Source organism: Clytia hemisphaerica, unplaced genomic scaffold (genome assembly GCF_902728285.1).
Source record: "Clytia hemisphaerica strain Z4C2 unplaced genomic scaffold, Clytia hemisphaerica genome assembly, whole genome shotgun sequence".
NCBI classification, from domain to species: domain Eukaryota; kingdom Metazoa; phylum Cnidaria; class Hydrozoa; order Leptothecata; family Clytiidae; genus Clytia; species Clytia hemisphaerica.
In genome coordinates this window covers 542,930-559,813 of record NW_027103551.1, presented here as the reverse complement: position 1 = coordinate 559,813, position 16,884 = coordinate 542,930, and the positions used below count along the sequence as shown (strand labels likewise).

At 34.4% G+C, this 16,884-nt stretch overlaps 2 protein-coding genes across 2 annotated transcripts; one reads left to right on the top strand and one right to left on the bottom strand.

Annotated features, from left to right (window-relative positions):
- Positions 1-941: 941 nt before the first annotated feature.
- LOC136800148 (chitin deacetylase 7-like) lies at positions 942-6,876 on the top strand. Its single transcript, XM_067056760.1, has 9 exons — positions 942-1,109; positions 1,489-1,650; positions 2,438-2,491; positions 2,908-2,973; positions 3,343-3,471; positions 3,986-4,126; positions 4,480-4,794; positions 5,745-5,969; positions 6,630-6,876. Exons 1-9 carry the CDS (start codon positions 1,025-1,027, stop codon positions 6,761-6,763), a joined length of 1,311 nt encoding a protein of 436 aa, XP_066912861.1. The 5' UTR covers positions 942-1,024; the 3' UTR covers positions 6,764-6,876.
- A 1,429-nt stretch (positions 6,877-8,305) lies between these two features.
- Positions 8,306-12,068, bottom strand: LOC136800149 (RNA-binding protein 8A-like). Its single transcript, XM_067056761.1, has 6 exons — positions 11,980-12,068; positions 11,275-11,334; positions 10,754-10,831; positions 9,864-10,000; positions 8,982-9,118; positions 8,306-8,513 (listed from the first exon to the last, which is right to left on the bottom strand). Exons 1-6 carry the CDS (start codon positions 12,038-12,040, stop codon positions 8,504-8,506), a joined length of 483 nt encoding a protein of 160 aa, XP_066912862.1. The 5' UTR covers positions 12,041-12,068; the 3' UTR covers positions 8,306-8,503.
- Positions 12,069-16,884: the final 4,816 nt, after the last annotated feature.

Here is a 16,884-nt window from a genome sequence, read left to right as displayed (position 1 = left end):
TTTCTTATGGCTCGCACACCCGGCACCCATTCTGCCTAAGTACCCCCTCGGACCTCTTTTGTGTGTAACAAAAAGGACAACTGAAAATGAAGTTTAAGAAAGAACAACAATGACAATGATCATATTGGCTTTCTAGATATAAATTTGTATTTTGAGAAGAGCATTACATAATCAGCAATTATTTCCGGTACAATTGTTATTGAACGTTTTCTGAAGGAAAGATGACAAATGTTTTTCTTAATCCGTTGCTCTTGTTATAAGAAAATGTGTGATGAAGTGACTCTCTGACACTGAGCTTTATATAAACCCTGGAGGCGTAGTTTCTCGATCCCGGTATGGTAAGGCAACGATAGCCCTAGTATTCATGATATTCATTACGTAATGTTTTCTACGGTTTTAATGGTTTTAAGCCAGTAGTGGCTATTTAAACTAGACAAAAGTTGTATGAAATTTTCCACTACTGGCAAAAACCGGGGTCTTTCCGTAGAAAATATTACGTCATGAATATAGTGAATAGATCTATTTTGTTTCCCAGAACACTTGTGAAGGTTTAAGGCAAATTTTTAACACTGCAATGGCTTGCTTACAGGTACCACTTTCAAAAGTTATTCGATAGAAGATAGCGGATACAGTTTTTCCCAGGGCTTTAATTCAAGAAAACAGCTCTGCATTATAATATTAGGGTTGATTTTGAAAACTAACAAACCAATCCCAAAACGTTATTGTCGGTGTTCGCTTAGATATTTGAAGACAATATACTGATAGCTTTTCAATATATTCTTATAAGAAATCGATCTGTTTACTAATCACTGGCTATAAGTGGTACTATAACGACGCTACTCATAATTATTGTTTATTACATCCTTTTAATTGACTTGTAATTGCTAATTAGGTAACATCCTTGTATCCCTTGAAAAGGATAATGCGAATCGTATCTTCATTTCATTCAATCTTTCTTTCGCATCGAAGAAGAAGAACTCAACAGAAAGAAAAATCTTTGAGACGTATCACAATTTTGGATAAGATGAAGCTGCTAGCGGTAGGAGCGTTCGTTTTATTAGCGAATATCGTGCATTGTTTAGATGAAGAAGATGTTATCATAAAGCCAGGTAAGAGTCTCCTTTTTCCTTCACTATTCAATCAGTGACGGAGTCATTCAGTAAAAGATCGCTTCTTCCAACACGAAGGTCTGACAAATCAAAACCTCATTAACAGATTATTTATACTGTATGCACGCCTTTACAACGAATCAGATGTTGGGTCCGCGATGTATATCAGAAGACATTGCAATGACGAATATCATGAATACCACTGATTATTGAACAATTACCAAACTTTAGATGTTTAGCAAGTGAAAATGTCAATGTTTTTGAAAACGAAATCTGAATTTTTCACAAAGACTATTAAAAAGTTAAAATACTTTGAAGTTCCAAAGAAGATACATGAAAAAGATGTAGTTCAAAAGTCTTTATTTGATTTCTTTAACAGAATTTTGCGACAAGAAACCATTGTACAGTCCTCATCCAACAAATTGTGGCAAGTATATTATTTGTGCTGGACCAGTTGGTGTTCACATTTTGAAGTGTCCTGAAGATTTGCATTGGGATGTCAAAAGAAAACTCTGTAATTGGAAACAATACGCTGGTTGCGGTGAGTTATTAACTATCATCGAATCACATTGGCTGACGGTGAAATTAGATAAAATATGTATACCATGAAAGTTGGGACCTTCCAAAAAAGTGAAGAAGGGGGATCAGAAATTTTCATTAAAAAGGGGGGGGATAGGAAGGAGGGGGTCATTTAAGAAGCGGGGGCTTACATATATTGTAGATTATTTTCCAGCACTGTTATGAAATTTGGTCCGCATGAAAGGAGTTCTTTATTTTCACTAAAAAGTGGTATTATATTTGCCAGATTTAATTTTTCTTTACTGTTTCCCTTCCCTTTTTACCATAAAAATTTAGCCCAAAACCCTCGGAGGATAGGCATTTTTAAAGGTTAGAGGGTGCCAAGAAGGGGGGGGGTCATTTAAGAAGGGGGGTCAGACCCCTTTCCGCACTATGAATACCGAGTTTATCGTTCTTCATCTGCAATTTGAGCTTTACTAAGCTCATTTTAGATTAGATAAAAGATCCTTTTAAACTACTCAAACAAACGGATAATACTAAATCGAACGTGTAACAAATTAGTCATTCCTCAAGTCTCTAGCCTAGGTAGTGCTGCTTGAACTGAATAACATAGACACCCTCCCATATGTTGCTAGTCTAGCTTACCAAACGACTGATCTCCGATATATTAGAAAGTACGAAAGTAATAACGAAGGGACTGATTTTAGTTGACAAACTGATATTATCATACAAAACACATATGTTACTATTTATTACACATATTATAAACAAATCCAGTCTAATGTGTTGTCTTTTCTTATTTTCAACAGACGGTCGACCAACAGGTGGTAGTACCGGGGGAGGAAGTTCCGGCGGTGGTTCAAGTAAGTTCATCTACTTTTCCTTCTATATAACTATCAAATGAATCTGTAGTAACAATGTTAAATAGAGATATTGCAAAGTCAATTTCTAGCATCTGCGTACCGTTATAAGCTAAACCGCCATAATATATCGCCGTTGACAAATCAAAAGGTTCAATCTCAAAATTATTAGACAGAAAAACTCTTAGCTTTCTCAGACACTAATTTTGTGATTGGCCCTTTTGATTTGTCAACGGTGGCATATTATGCTCCTTTTCGAAGGCAGTTGAAATAAACAAACTGGTCAAAGCAAAGATTTCCGTCTCTCAGAACATACTCTTGAAACTTTGATGAACTAAGCAAAGTTTTTGAGACGGAAAAGACTTTTTATAAACTTCACCGAGACGAAAGAACTTTTATCATTGCTGTCTTCTTTTTAGGGGTTACAGACCCACCGACGACCAAACCCACAACCACGCCCAAACCTGTCACAAAGAAACGATATGGTAAGAATATTTTTTCAATTCATAAAATAGTTTCGATTCAGCTGGTTTTTAAGCCAGGTCAATTTCTAAGCAGCTTCTTGACCTCTGATAAAACACCTGATATATAGGCGAGTGAGAATAAGAAAAAAGTTCTAATATGGTTTTTATCAGTGGTTCTTCACCTGAGACGGAAAATGAGTTTTATATAGTAATATTACTATGCGTATTCTTGAAATTTTGGTGAATTACGCAGAATTTTGAGACGTGAATGTCTCTTTATATACTTCGCTGAGACGGAAATTCGAAGAACTTTTAACACTGTTTAATACATTTTCTCCCAGTCTGAGAAAATTAAATGCTTCAACTTCATTTTCTCTCCACTATGAACAGAGCGGGCTGATCCATGTGACAAGACAACATGTAAACTCCCAAATTGCGCATGTGCAAATGAGAGACAACCACCTAAAGGTTTATCAGCTAAACAAGTCCCTCAAATGATCCTCATCTCTTATGAAGATGGTAAGCATATTTCTTCAGATCTTTTATTTCATTCTTCTTCAAACTATACTCAAAAGTTACTTAGGGTTATCAGACATTGACAACGTTTACAGTTTTGCCTTATCTGATACTCCGATGGCGTATTGGCGGCCGCCCACGCAAAAGCTCTAAAGGAGGGGACCAATTTCCCATCGGAGAGGAATGATAGCTAGTCTTTGATGTGTTGCATTGCAAGATTGGGATCGACGGCTCCCGAAAAAGCCCATTAACTAGTGCTGGGGTCCAAGTCTCCTAATGCAAAATCATTGACGAGATTCCGTAAACTAAACCTTCCAGATGTTGAAAATTTTGCAGATCTTTAGAGCTTTAGCGTGTCGGATGAAAATCTCTTTATCAAGTGCCAGATAAACTGTCGCCGTAATCACGTTTTCAAGATCTGATTACCTCTTTTAAAGAGAACAATTATCCACGCCAGCTTTCCAATAAAAGAGAATTATCAGATCATGAAAATCATTGATTTTTCCCAAATTTTAAGGTGTCAACTCCATCAATCACGAATTGTACAAAGAATTATTTGATGGCAAGAAAAACCCGAACGGCTGTCCGATAAAAGCCACCTTCTTTGTAACAGACACCAATAATGATTACAAACTGACCAAAGACTTGTATAACAGAGGTGAGATATTGTTCTACGGGAAGTTTTGTGACTAGTGACATATAAACAGTGGCCAAAACAATGATTTTAATCTAAGACGGAAAAAGGACAATTTAGTCCAGATTTTAAATATTTTGATGAATTTTGCTAAATTCTAAGAAATTTTACATTTCATTGCTAGGCGGAATTCCATCACTGGATTAGATCCCAAACGGGACCTGTTCGGCCTGTAAAAGCCTCGTGGATTCGTTAATACTACATGTTAGGCTTACGAAAAATTAATAAAGCTATTTTCATATGGGGAAAGGTTGCGCGACCGAGAGTAATCGCCTGATCTATAAAAAAAATAAGAGCAATCTCTCTTCATCATCTAGGGCACGAGATTGGAGTGAACACTTTGACACACACAGCACCTGAGAGTTACTGGAAAGGTCTCGCTTACGATACTCTCGTTCGTGAGGTTGTTAACATGAGAAGCAAACTACAAGAGAACGGAATCAACAACGTCAAAGGCTTTAGAAATCCCTTTCTCCAAACATCTGGTGATACCTTGTACGCTGTTTTGAAAGATTATGGGTTTGAATATGACTCCTCTTTGGCAACTCATTTCGGTCAGCTCTGGTGGCCGTTCACATTGGATTATTCTACTGAGATGAAAGAATGTCGAAAAAAGGATGCTTGTCCACTGAGTAAGTAACAATCATTAATTGAGCTTTTTTGAAAGTGGTACCCTCTAATGGCAACACCACTCCATAGACGATATTGGCTTAACGTGAAAACTCAGATTTGACCCCCGAGAATATTACCCACAATGCTTTGCGCAGAAAAAAGTTCACGGTGAAACTCTTTCCGTACAAAGCATTGTGGGCAATTCTCGGGGGTCAAATCTGAGTTTTCATGTGAAGCCGATATCGTCTATAGTGGTGTAATGAATCGACAGCGCTAGATGTACTTCAACACTTGTGTTGATATAGCGCCAACTCAGTAAGTAACACCCATTGATTGAACTTTATATAGACCCTGGAGGCAGATTCTCAATCTTGGCCAAACAGAATCTTTTAATAAGAGATCAGAGCAAGATTTTAACACTACAACGAGTTTTCAGTGATTTTGTTTTGCCTTATAGAAATAATTCTGAATAATTTACAGCTCTTTAAATCAACCTTTTACTATTCAATATGCTCCATTTTTCGCTAAAATGGAAAGTCACCATCAAAAGAAACTCTCATAAACGACTATCTACTATTTGATACAATCCCTTATTCGATAAAAAAATTCAACTTTAAAATCGAATTAGAGCGCTTTGTAGTACACTCTGTGCACATTGTCTGCTTGATAAAAAAAATTCCCGTACGGAGACCTCTGCAATGAAGTACGATTTATAAATAGCAACACTTTTTTCATCGTCTCCCCCTCTCTCACAAAAAATCCATCGCAGCGGTCGGTTTGAAAAATTTCAAATGAGAAAAGACAATGACAACAGACCCTCTACGGCAATGAATTTTGAAATAACCCGTTGAAACTGGGTTTGTGTACGGACAAAAGAGCTGTATGTATGTACACAAAGACGACTGTACCAATCATAAACAGTAATTTTAGAAAACTAGCTTGAAAATATCTAAATAATTTTTTTTTTTAGACTCTTACCCAGGCTTGTGGGAGATCCCGAAAATTCCATTCCGTGATAATATAGTCTCTTGTACTGCCTACGATCAATGTTACCGTTTCGATAATAACAAGGAAGCAGTGTTCGAGTTCTTGTTGAACAACTTTGTGCGCCATTACAACCAATTGAGAGCACCATACCCATTGTTTGGCCATTCTGATTGGATGACAGGAATACATAATGTCTACAGAAAAGAAGGTAAAAGATTGAAATTTATTACGAGACTTATACTGAGACATTTGACTTTGAGATTTCTAAAAAGGAGTCTTTACAGTCTTTACGTTGGATTTCTATTGTTTTTAATTTGAAAATTCAAAGTCTAATGTCTCAGCTATGGAAAATAATTGGGCCAAAATCTTTGGAGGTATTTCTTAGGACCAAAAACAGCCATAAAAGGTATCTCTAGGCCAAATATAAAAAATAATCTGATAATTTAAAGCTATTAGAGAGTCCATCAAGGACTACTTTCACTTGCATTTTGTTCTTCCAAGTCCATACAGTAAGATCTACTTGGGTTTTATATCTTCGTTCACCAACAGTTCTTACTCTACTTTTATTTGAATACCCTTTCTTAGATTACGCTACGGTTCCGTTTGGCTCTTCCGAAACAAAATGAAACCATTCTATTGGTTAAATTCAATATTTACGTCACTTCTAACCAATAGAATGGCTTCATTTCGTTTCGGGGCGAAACGGAATCGTAGCGTGCGAACATGACCTTAATAATAACGAAGCTTTATTGCTTTCATATTACATCGGGCTTGAAGGCGTTTGTTCTTCACAGTCCACACAGTAAGATCAACTTAACTCTACAAAACTACCCTTTCATCATAATGAGAAAGCTTCTTTTTTCATCAGGCTTGAAGGCGTTCATTCAAAACATGTTGAGCAAGAACGATGTATATTTTGTTACCCTCTCACAAGCAGTTGAATGGATGAAAAACCCGACTACTCTGGATAAAATCAAGACCTTCAGACCATGGCAATGTTAAATCAAAGAGATGACCAAATTTATCTATTTATTTGAATTTTTATAATTTTACTCAATTTTACAATAATTTAGTTTTTTTTGTTAATGAAAAATAAAAAGCTTCAAACTTCAAAAGTCCTTCGTCATTACGTCTCTCTAAGCTCTAGTTTAGACGGCCGACTTTCTGCCCTGCTTATTCTAATTGTAAGAGTAGGCCAAAAGTGGGCCCAAAGTTGGCAGTTAAATTCTTTGCTTGGAAAAGATCTTGTCATTGCATTGACGTTAAATAAGGGCAATGCATTGACTTTAGCTAACTTTATGCCCACTTTAATTCACAATTAGAATAGGCGTCTAAACTAGAGCTAAAAGAATTCTTTACGACTACATTAAGATGAGTCTTTGCGCACTATTATAACCAGTCTTCAATACATTACCTTTGACATACCTTCATACAAATTAAAACTCAAAAACCTTATGCTTTGATAACAGTCTCTATTTTTCAACTTGATGAGAAAACACATGACGTAATACTAAAACTTACCATTTTATAGTGCTCCAATACTTGGCGAATAATGATGCCAAAATCCTTTTATATGCATTCTTCGTGGGCATCCCATTAATATTTTCATTTGTTTTTTTTTAGTTTTATGCACATAAGTTTTTCCTTTTTTTCCTTAAAATAAAAACACAACAAAATAAACATAGTTAAAGGTTTTTGATACAAACTAACAACCGATATAGTTTTCGAGATTTATCCAAGAGGAAGATTAGCTGATAACAAAAATAGATAGATACTAGCGTACGTATGCTTTTAAAATGAGAAAAAAAGTCTAGCCTGTGTACCTCGAAAAGGTTCATTAAATGAGGCTTCAACTCGTATTGGTACATTTGGCATGTAAAAAATCTTTAAATATAAACTGTATAATTTTTCGCGTCACATGAAGACTATAAGATTTTGTGAATAGTAAAAATATCAAAGTGTCCAATGGGCTTTTCAAGAAAAAAATCGTGCACCCCCTGTTGAGGAGGTCCATTTCCGTTCCAAGGGGGTAAGGTTTGAAATGCAGTGGAATTCCATAAGGGTAGACGAAAATCCTTCAAAAATAAGCGGAATTCCAAGGGGGTAATGATTGAACATTTGTAAAAATTCGCAATTCCAGAGGGGTATGATCCTAAAATTGCCTGGAATTCCAAGGGGGTAGGTCACAAAAGGTTGGACCTCCTCAACAGGGGGTGCACGGTTTTTTTTCTGGAAAAGCCCAATATCACTTTCATAAAAGATTAACGGTTTTGTTTTTAAATAAGAGTGATATCGTTTGCTTACTCATCAATTTCAATTCACAAGCTTTTTCACATTGGATTGACATGGATGTGGAGCAAAATTGGTCAGAAAGAGGGAAAGAAAAACATTTCTTTATTTATATCAGCATAATATAACAATTGCAAGACACTGTCCTGATATGATGTGTCTGATATGATGAAACGGAAACACATGTAAAAATAAAGCCTTTAAAAGAAGTGAAGAAATAATGTGAAAAATTCAAAAGAACCAAAATCATAGACATTCTTTAAAAAATCAAAGCATCCATGATGCTGGTTATCTTTCGGTGATAAAACAAAGCTTATTTACAAGTATAAGGGTTGAATTCTTGAATTAGTTTACGAGTAGAAGAACTCGAAACCAAATCCCAGATGAATTGTTGAATTATTCCAGTTATCTCAGCGTGAGAGACATTGACAGATATTTCATTCTCTGGACATTTCAACGCTTTCTACAAATAGACGAAGTGAAAAAATGACGTTATAAAAAACCACCCTTTAGTACATATACAAGCCAGAAAATTTTCAGGGGGCTAATATAGATAACAGATTTATAGAAATTTTAAAAAAGAATGTGAATTATTAACAAAACAACCCAAATTTGAAATTTCTCCTTGTCTATATGAGAGCTCATTACAAGCGGGAGATTCGAGAGGCAATTTTTTTTGTCAATTCTACCCCCTATTAGAAGCATAAAATCAAAAATTTGCCCTGATCTAAGGGGTTCCCTACGAAAACCTGTTGTAAGGCTTTTTCTGAATCTCGAACTCTGGGATTTAGAAAAGCGTTGAATCTCCCGCTTGTAATGAGCTCATATAGACAAGAAGAAATTTCAAATTTGGGTTGTTTTGTTAATAATTCACAATCTTTTTTTAAATTTCTAAATCTGTTATCTGTTGCTCTTTGCAAAATCTTCTTACCTCCTTTTGGTTTTGACGACACCTTTGGTGAAGGCCCATCCAACTTCTAATTTCTGACCCAGTAAATCTTCCCCATGACAAGCGTCGATTGCATTTTGTGCTTCTTTGAAGGTCTCGTATTCGACCAAAGCATATCCCTAAAATGTAGAATGAAATTTTTCAGTTAGTGCTACACAGGTTGAAAGTTTACTTAAGAATGTTTCAAGAGCCTTGATTTTGAGTCTGACAGTTTCCAGCAAAGGATATATTCTGCTTGAACTTTAACCATGTACTATTAAAATTTAACTACTTTAAGGGGATTAATATTCGCGAGAACTTATTTTCGCCGGAAATAATTTAATTTTTGCGGGACTCATTTTCGCAAGATAATGCCTTCTTTGACTATTTTCTTTCAATGTCCTAAGGGTTTTTGAGATTTCAGGAGACAAACCTTGTGCAAACTGCGCAAGATTAGATTTCGCGAGCATTAAATTAATCCCCTTAAGGTAAGGTGTGCTGAGGCCAGACCAATTTAATTTGTTGTTCTACGGGCAAATCGTTGACAAAATATGAGTCGGTCGGTCGGTAAAATAAAAATAAGATTTTCATTAATCAAGGAAGAGAATTAGGCTTAAGTAATATTTTCAAATAATCTTGGTTAGAAATTCATCATTCATTTTTGATGGAGTTTGTAATAAAATCTTTCGTGCATAGAATTCATGATTCTAGATTCGACTCAACTTTTTTTAAGTGTAAATTTTTTAAATGACTAGTATTAGAAATTTGTGGCATAGGAAATTCAATATTATTATTTTTTCGTTTGCAGCAAATGCTGGGTCGGTCGCGCCCGTAAAACAACAAATTAAATTGGTCTCGCCTGATAGAAGACAAAGAATATTATACCTTCAGAAAACCAGTTCTTCGATCTAAATTAAGATGCATATTTCGGATGTTTCCATGGTCACCAAACAGATTGTGCAAATCATCCTCTTGGGCTTCTTCGTGGACGTTTGTTACAAACAAAATCCAACCCTCCACCGCTGAGAAGAAATTAAGGTTGAATAAAATCGAGATAAAGTACGGTTAGCCATAGGTTACTTAAAAACATGGCAGAAAAAGGAAAATTTTGATGCATTTCTAACCCTGTTGTAACGTTATCATGATATACACGCTTTTTTTATAAGAATAGCGTACTTTGGCTGAGGTTGAGCATTATTCTTATTTTTCTATTGTTCTAAACAATAAGCCTATTGTTCTAGCTCTTAAATCTCACCCTGATATTCTTATAGAAGTTATTCTTATAAAAATAAAAAGCGTGTACAATTGCAAGAGAAGTATTGGCGTGTCTTCTTTTGCAGTTTTTTTCTGCTTTAAAAAACACTTGGGAAAGTTAAGTTTTAAAAACATCACAGGTAAAACCTTGTGCCTAACCTCGCTCACTATAGAATGGAGCAAGCCTAATGCTTGATTTCACTTATATTCTGATTGGATAAACGAGGTAGCTAATGAAAATCTTTTAAAGTGAAGATACACCTTTTCGACTATAGTCGCGTGGGCATTTTTTTGTCTGCTTCATCCCACTAAAACCATCCCAATACTTATTTGACGCATTTTTCTATTGTCTAGTGGTGCAAAAAAAGGACTGGGACGGTTTTAGTTGGAAAAAGCGGACAAAAAAATGCCCGCGCGAAAATTGGTGGCTATGGTCAAAAAGGTGTATTGATAGATGAGATACGTAAGCCTGTTGTGCCCTTCAACTCACTTTCTACCCTATCCAGAAAATCCCTTCTTACATTTTTGTGGACCAGTAATATCTCCTTTCTCATCTTCAATTGATTCAAATGGTTCGTTTGATCTGGCGTCTGCACTTTCTATGTCAAATATCAAAATTAAGTATCAGTAATCAGCCCTATTTTAAAAGTTTTATTCTTACATAAAATGTTCCCGTTTCATATCAGACACATATTTCGTATCACGACAGTGTCTGCCTATTGTTATATTATGTTGATATAAGCAAAAATATGTTTTTCTTTTCTTATTTCTGACCAATCTTGCTCCACATCCGTGTCAATTCAATGTGAAAAAGCTTGTAAATTGAAATTGATGAGTAAGCAAATGATATCACTCTTATTTAAAACAAAACCTTTAAAATAAGAGAATTTTTTTTTTCATGATATTTTAAGAATTTTTTAACTTTTTTAAAAAGTTGCCATTCTTTAATCATAAATTTCAATCCACATTTTGAAAAGAGAAATCGAAGACATTTTTGGCTGATTTTTTCTTTTTAAAATAATTGTTATCTTTTTTTAAATACCTTTGAACCCTCTTCCCTTCTTCTTTCTTGATTTACTGGACTTCAGTCGATTCATCTCTTCTAAATAAAAGAAGTAGTGAAAAAGAAATTAACAAATCTATTTTGGCTAAAACTCTTCAAACATCTTTCTAGATACAGTGTGCTTAGGTTGGAAACTGTAGACAGTCTCATTGAAAATCAATGCTTTTTGTGAAATTGGAAACATTAAAAAACATTTGACTTTCTTCTCAACGCATTTTCCACCTGAATAGAGGAGAACATGTAAAAAAAGGTTAAAAGCGGTTAAAAAGTCAAACCTTCAACTCCCATATAATTTTAAACCTGTTTTGTTTTTGGGAGCTATTAGAAACTTTTTAGTAACTTTTTCTGGAGAATAACATTGTCTTTTAAAACCTTCTCCTCTCTTATTGCTCACCTAAACCCATTCGGAAAGGTGAGCGGAGGGGTAAAATTGAAATATTTTCATGAGGATAAAATAATTTGATGTTTTGCAGTAAAATTGAAATATTTTCATGAGGTTAAAATAATTTGATGTTTTGCAGTAAAATTGAAATATTTTCATGAGGTTAAAATAATTTGATGTTTTGCAGTAAAATTGAAATATTTTCATGAGGTTAAAATAATTTGATGTTTTGCAGTAAAATTGAAATATTTTCATGAGGTTAAAATAATTTGATGTTTTGCAGTAAACCAGAAAAAACTCACCATCATCATCGACTTCAAACTCATCTTCTCTGTCAATGCCAACTTCAAGAACTTCTGCCATTTTATTTAAAATTGTTTTGTAATTATTACTGATGAATGAAGAAACATTAATGTAGTAAATGAAGCGATGAATGAAGCCATAAAATAAAACTGACTGCTTCATATCAACAGCAAATCATCAGTTTGTTTCATTTAAACCTTTCAACTTTTACTTACTTTAGACGTACAAACTTTCACGAGCAGAAACTTTTCAAACATACATAAAACCAGTGTTTTGGTTGTTCAAGTGTACATTATAGGAAGAAATTTTGGCGGGAAGTAAATTTGGCGGATTTGGTCAAAATCCGCCAAATTGAATTTTTTCCATCATCCACCAAATTAAATTCAAGCCAAATTTAATTTGCTCTTTTTTTTCCCCCAAATGTATGCTATTTCAGGCTTTAAAAGAGGTTTTTCCTGAAATAGATATTTTGTGCACAAGTTCCACTTTTCGTCATATTTTGGTCTAAAATTGACCATTAATTGCATCTTCTGCTTGAATTATCTTGAGTTAGGTAATGAAATCGGCTATACCCGTTTAAAAGTCTTCTATATATAGTTTTTTTGAGAACTTTCAAATGGTATATATACATGATTTTGTCTGAAAATGAGTTTAAAATTTTCAAAAAAATTCACCCTTAGGGTTTTGCCCAAAAGAGGGATGTTCCACCAGTAAGATTTTAGGGGATCTTTTCCTGAGGCATAAGCATCCTATATCGAGAAGGCCTGGAGAAAGTTAGAAAGTTAGGTATTATTTTTCTACAAACAGCTTGTATTTTTGTAACACAACCACACTATAGATGCTAGAAAAGTTTGGGCCATACAGTTGGTTATGTTATGTCACAGGTGGTGTCAATCAAGCAGTTCAAAAATCTTTCATGAAGCTCATTATCATAATTTGGTCTAATATTGACATCCCTCATCTAATTCTGACAACCTAATATTAAAGTTGGAATCACTATTGAAAAATAATTTTTCCTCTCTGACAACTAAAAAAAATTTCGACCTTACAGTATAAATATTTTAAACTTCATTAGGAAAGGGTTGTCTGAATTGGATAAGGGATGTTTCTGTAATATTTCGAACAATTTGTTTGATATTCAATAGTTTGATAACTGAAATCAGTTTGGCTATCTGCTGGCATATTGAGTGAAATAATAAAATAAAATGTTCAAATATAATTGCTCATATTCAACTGACTGCCTGGCACAACTAGTTTCAGTTGGCCTTATTAATTTTTTTGTCACTATTAATTTTGTTTGATAGCTGACAAATTGATCTTTGTGAGTGCACTTCAGGGTTCAAATTATATATTTTAAGAGCTGCGTTATTTTTCAATGTTTGCGAAGCATTTTTAGTATTTTGCAATTTTGTTTGGAAGAAAATGCGAAAGTATCTTAAATGCATTTCTCTAAAAAAGCAAAATAAGAGATTGTAAACGAAGCAAAGTATAGAGTTGAGAGAAAGCAACAGATAAACAAGTGAAAAAAGTTGCCAAGTAGCGAGTTGATAAAAAACAATAGATAAATGAGTGAAGAAAGTAGCGAAGTAGCGAGTTGGTAAAAAACAATAGATAAATGAATGAAGAAAGTAGCGATGTAGCAAGATCATAAAGTAATAGATAAACGAATGAATAAAGTCGCAAAGTAGCAAGTTGATAAAGCAATAGATGAATGAGTGAAGAAAGTCGCAAAGTAGCAAGTTGATAAAGCAATAGATGAATGAGTGAAGAAAGTCGCAAAGTAGCAAGTTGATAAAGCAATAGATAAATGAATGAAGAAAGTTGTGAGGTAGCAAGTTGATAAAGCAATAGATGAATGAGTGAAGAAAGTTGTGAGGTAGCAAGTTCATAAAGTAATAGATAAACAGATGAAGTGTTTTCTTGTAATTTTTTAAATTCGCATTTTTGGGTTGGGAAATCTTTTTGGGCCGCTAAATCGAAAACTCACTTTGCATTTTAAGAAGTGCGAAGCTATAATTCGAACACTGCATTTATGGGAAATAATTTTAGCGGGAACTGATTTTCATGGTCAAAAACCATTTACTCAAAAAAAATGCATTTTGTGGGAATTAATTTTCTCGTTTTTGCCCTAGTTTAGATACATTTCTTTGATGAAAATTGGCTACTGTAAATTTGTAATTCCTAGTTTCTAATTTTGGCGAAAAAGCAAGTATTAGTGTTTACAAAAATAAGTTCCTTTACAGTATGGTAGTTTTGATTTTTTTCATTTTCTTTTTCTTGTGTATTGAAAAATAATGAATAATGAAATTTCTCTGCATTAAATATTTTTTCCAGCACAGTGGTAAACCAGTTCAAGCTTGACGGTAAACCGGTTCAAGCCGCTGTAAATCAGGGGGTTCAGATCAATTTTTTTATTTGATCATTTGGCGGTTCTATTCTGAGGAGAATAAATTTACCGTCAGCCAAATAAGGATTATGTTTCTACCTTCGCTGGTGATTTTTCAGCTTGAGTTTATGTCTAATGTTATGTTTTTTTTGAAGTACTTGTTCTAAGAGATGAGCGAATATAATTATTTTTAGTTTTCAAGAGAAGCAAATTTAATCTTTCTTCTACAAGATTACACTTGAACATAATGCCAATTATGCATGTAAGTATTATACTTTCTTTTTGCATAGGTTTTGCATATTTTCAATGCAATCTCACCACGGAAATTCGGCCACCATAATTTTTGCATACAATTCAATATGGCGGATAGAAAATGTTCAAAGAAAATGCCATAACTTGGAGTTGAGTCAGGATTCACTCACCGCTAAAATTGCTAGATGGTCACTGACAGTTTGTTAGTCACACTAGCGTCCTGCCGAAATGTGCATCAAAACAAAGATAAATGCTGCGAAAGCGCTATATCGTTTACCTGACTCTCAAGCAAAAAAATGCACCACAAAGCTTCTTGGATTCATGAAAAAATAACTAGGTGCTTTTTAATGAAATTAACATTCTCAAAAAGTATAAGAAATTGCCTAAAATTTGAGCCATAGATGAAAATATTTGAGCCAAGCCAACCATGAGAACTACCGTCAACTGCTTTAACTTGGGACGATTGATCGAAACATGGGATTGTTGATATCTGGCCTGTATTTTCACTCACTGTTAAATCTTTTTGACAACAAATTTGTTTCGATAACTCTACCATGTTTATCAATCATACTTTCTGTCATAACATGTCACAATAATATTTCACTGATAGCGCGACACCGTTTTAAAAACTTTTTGTTTTCATTCAAAATGACTGGACTCCGATTTGAGAATTAGAGAACAACCGCCGCCTAACCGCCTATTGCCCGATGGGATTAACAAACGAGTGTGTAACTTGCCACGCGAGTGACGTCAAACGTTTCATCGTTTTGACACTAATTGGTCTTCTTTGTTCCAGACACTCCTGTGTGTTCCACTACAGTAGGGATTGTTTTTCATTTTTCGATTTAAAAGCCTACTTGGTGCGAAAGAGAAATCATGTATTTTTTTAATACGCCGATTTAATCAAATGACTTTGGAGGTTCAGTGAAATGGTGGCAGAATTGCCGTCCCACGTTTTGTCAGATAGTCCCAAGTTAGAGCAGTTGACGGTAATTTGAAGATCAACTTCCCAAGAAAAAGATCTACCTAGAAAAAAAAGAACCCACCTAGATCCGCTCACTGCAGGATAGACTATTTCCCGGAAATTTTGCCGGACCTCAAACACTGACCCATTTACATGTGCAGAATTGTTTTTACTTTAGCATATAAACAGGGCCTTAAAAATTGAAGCACTGTCTCCGGAATTGAATGACAAATTTTGGTTGCTTGATTTTGGCTGCTTGGCTGCCGTTTTAAATTTGTATCAAACGTTCAAGTTTTAATAATTATTTGTCTTGCGTACTTGATTCAGGTAGCTCTCATCCTTGTTGTTGCAAATACATCATTTGGATGACTGATGTTGTTTTTTTCTGAAAGCTTGATTTCCTAGTGTGACTAACTGACTGACTACCTACGATTATTATCTATAATTATTGATTACTTCAATCACTATCGAACGTTGGATAAGTACCGTCTGGTTGAAAATTTAAAGGAGAAAGAAAGTTGCATTTTTAGTTCTGTTTTATATGGAAGGAAGGAAGTTTAAATTTTTCATACAGTTAGTGGAAGTGCCTTGATTTTAAGCATGTTCAAAGTTCACAATAACGACTTTCTTTTTCTTACGGAAACCAAACGAATGAGAACAAGTCATAAAACTAAAAGTCAGCGCTCCGTGTGGTTGCCACGTAGTTTACAAAATTGTTAAGATAAAATGACAAAAATGATAAAGTATGACTTTAACCAATGGAAAAATTCCGACCAAGTCATCGAATGGTTTTCATCGATCGAAAATAAAAACTTTTATTCAAATGGACATTAAAGAGTTTTACCCAAATATCACTAAAGAAATACTGTGAAGTCAGGTAACTTGCATCAGTCAGTGAGGCTGGAACTTCGATTTTTGAGGATTACGATTTTACCAGCTTTTTAGCGATTCTTGCCTCGCTAACCCAAATCTCGCAACCTCTTTACCTTTAAAGGGACATTAAAGTAGTAAAATGTAAACATTGCACCACGTGTCATTAAAGAGAACAATTAAAATCATGTGTCCAAAACAAACTTGTAAAACAATTGAACAATCAAAATTAGCCATATTTGGTTTGATTTTTTATTTTGACATGTGACATTTGTTTTGATTTTGTATCCGCTGCATACAGTTTGTTTACAAAGTTCACAAGTATTGTTATGTTCCTTTAAGGAAGATCGAAATTAGAGTTTTTCAGCGTTCCGAAAAAAAACGGATCTAGCAGAAATTTTTTCATCTTCACAGGATTGATTCTCAACAACA

Coding starts and splice junctions, on each gene's coding strand:
- LOC136800149 (XM_067056761.1), bottom strand. CDS start 12,040: ATGGCAGAAGTTCTTGAAGTTGGCATTGACAGAGAAGATGAGTTTGAA. Junction 11,335..11,979: donor GTTTGAAGTCGATGATGATG/GTGAGTTTTTTC, acceptor TCTTTTATTTAG/AAGAGATGAATCGACTGAAG. Junction 10,001..10,753: donor TATTACTGGTCCACAAAAAT/GTAAGAAGGGAT, acceptor ATTTCTTCTCAG/CGGTGGAGGGTTGGATTTTG.
- LOC136800148 (XM_067056760.1), top strand. CDS start 1,025: ATGAAGCTGCTAGCGGTAGGAGCGTTCGTTTTATTAGCGAATATCGTG. Junction 1,651..2,437: donor GAAACAATACGCTGGTTGCG/GTGAGTTATTAA, acceptor TATTTTCAACAG/ACGGTCGACCAACAGGTGGT. Junction 4,127..4,479: donor CAAAGACTTGTATAACAGAG/GTGAGATATTGT, acceptor TTCATCATCTAG/GGCACGAGATTGGAGTGAAC.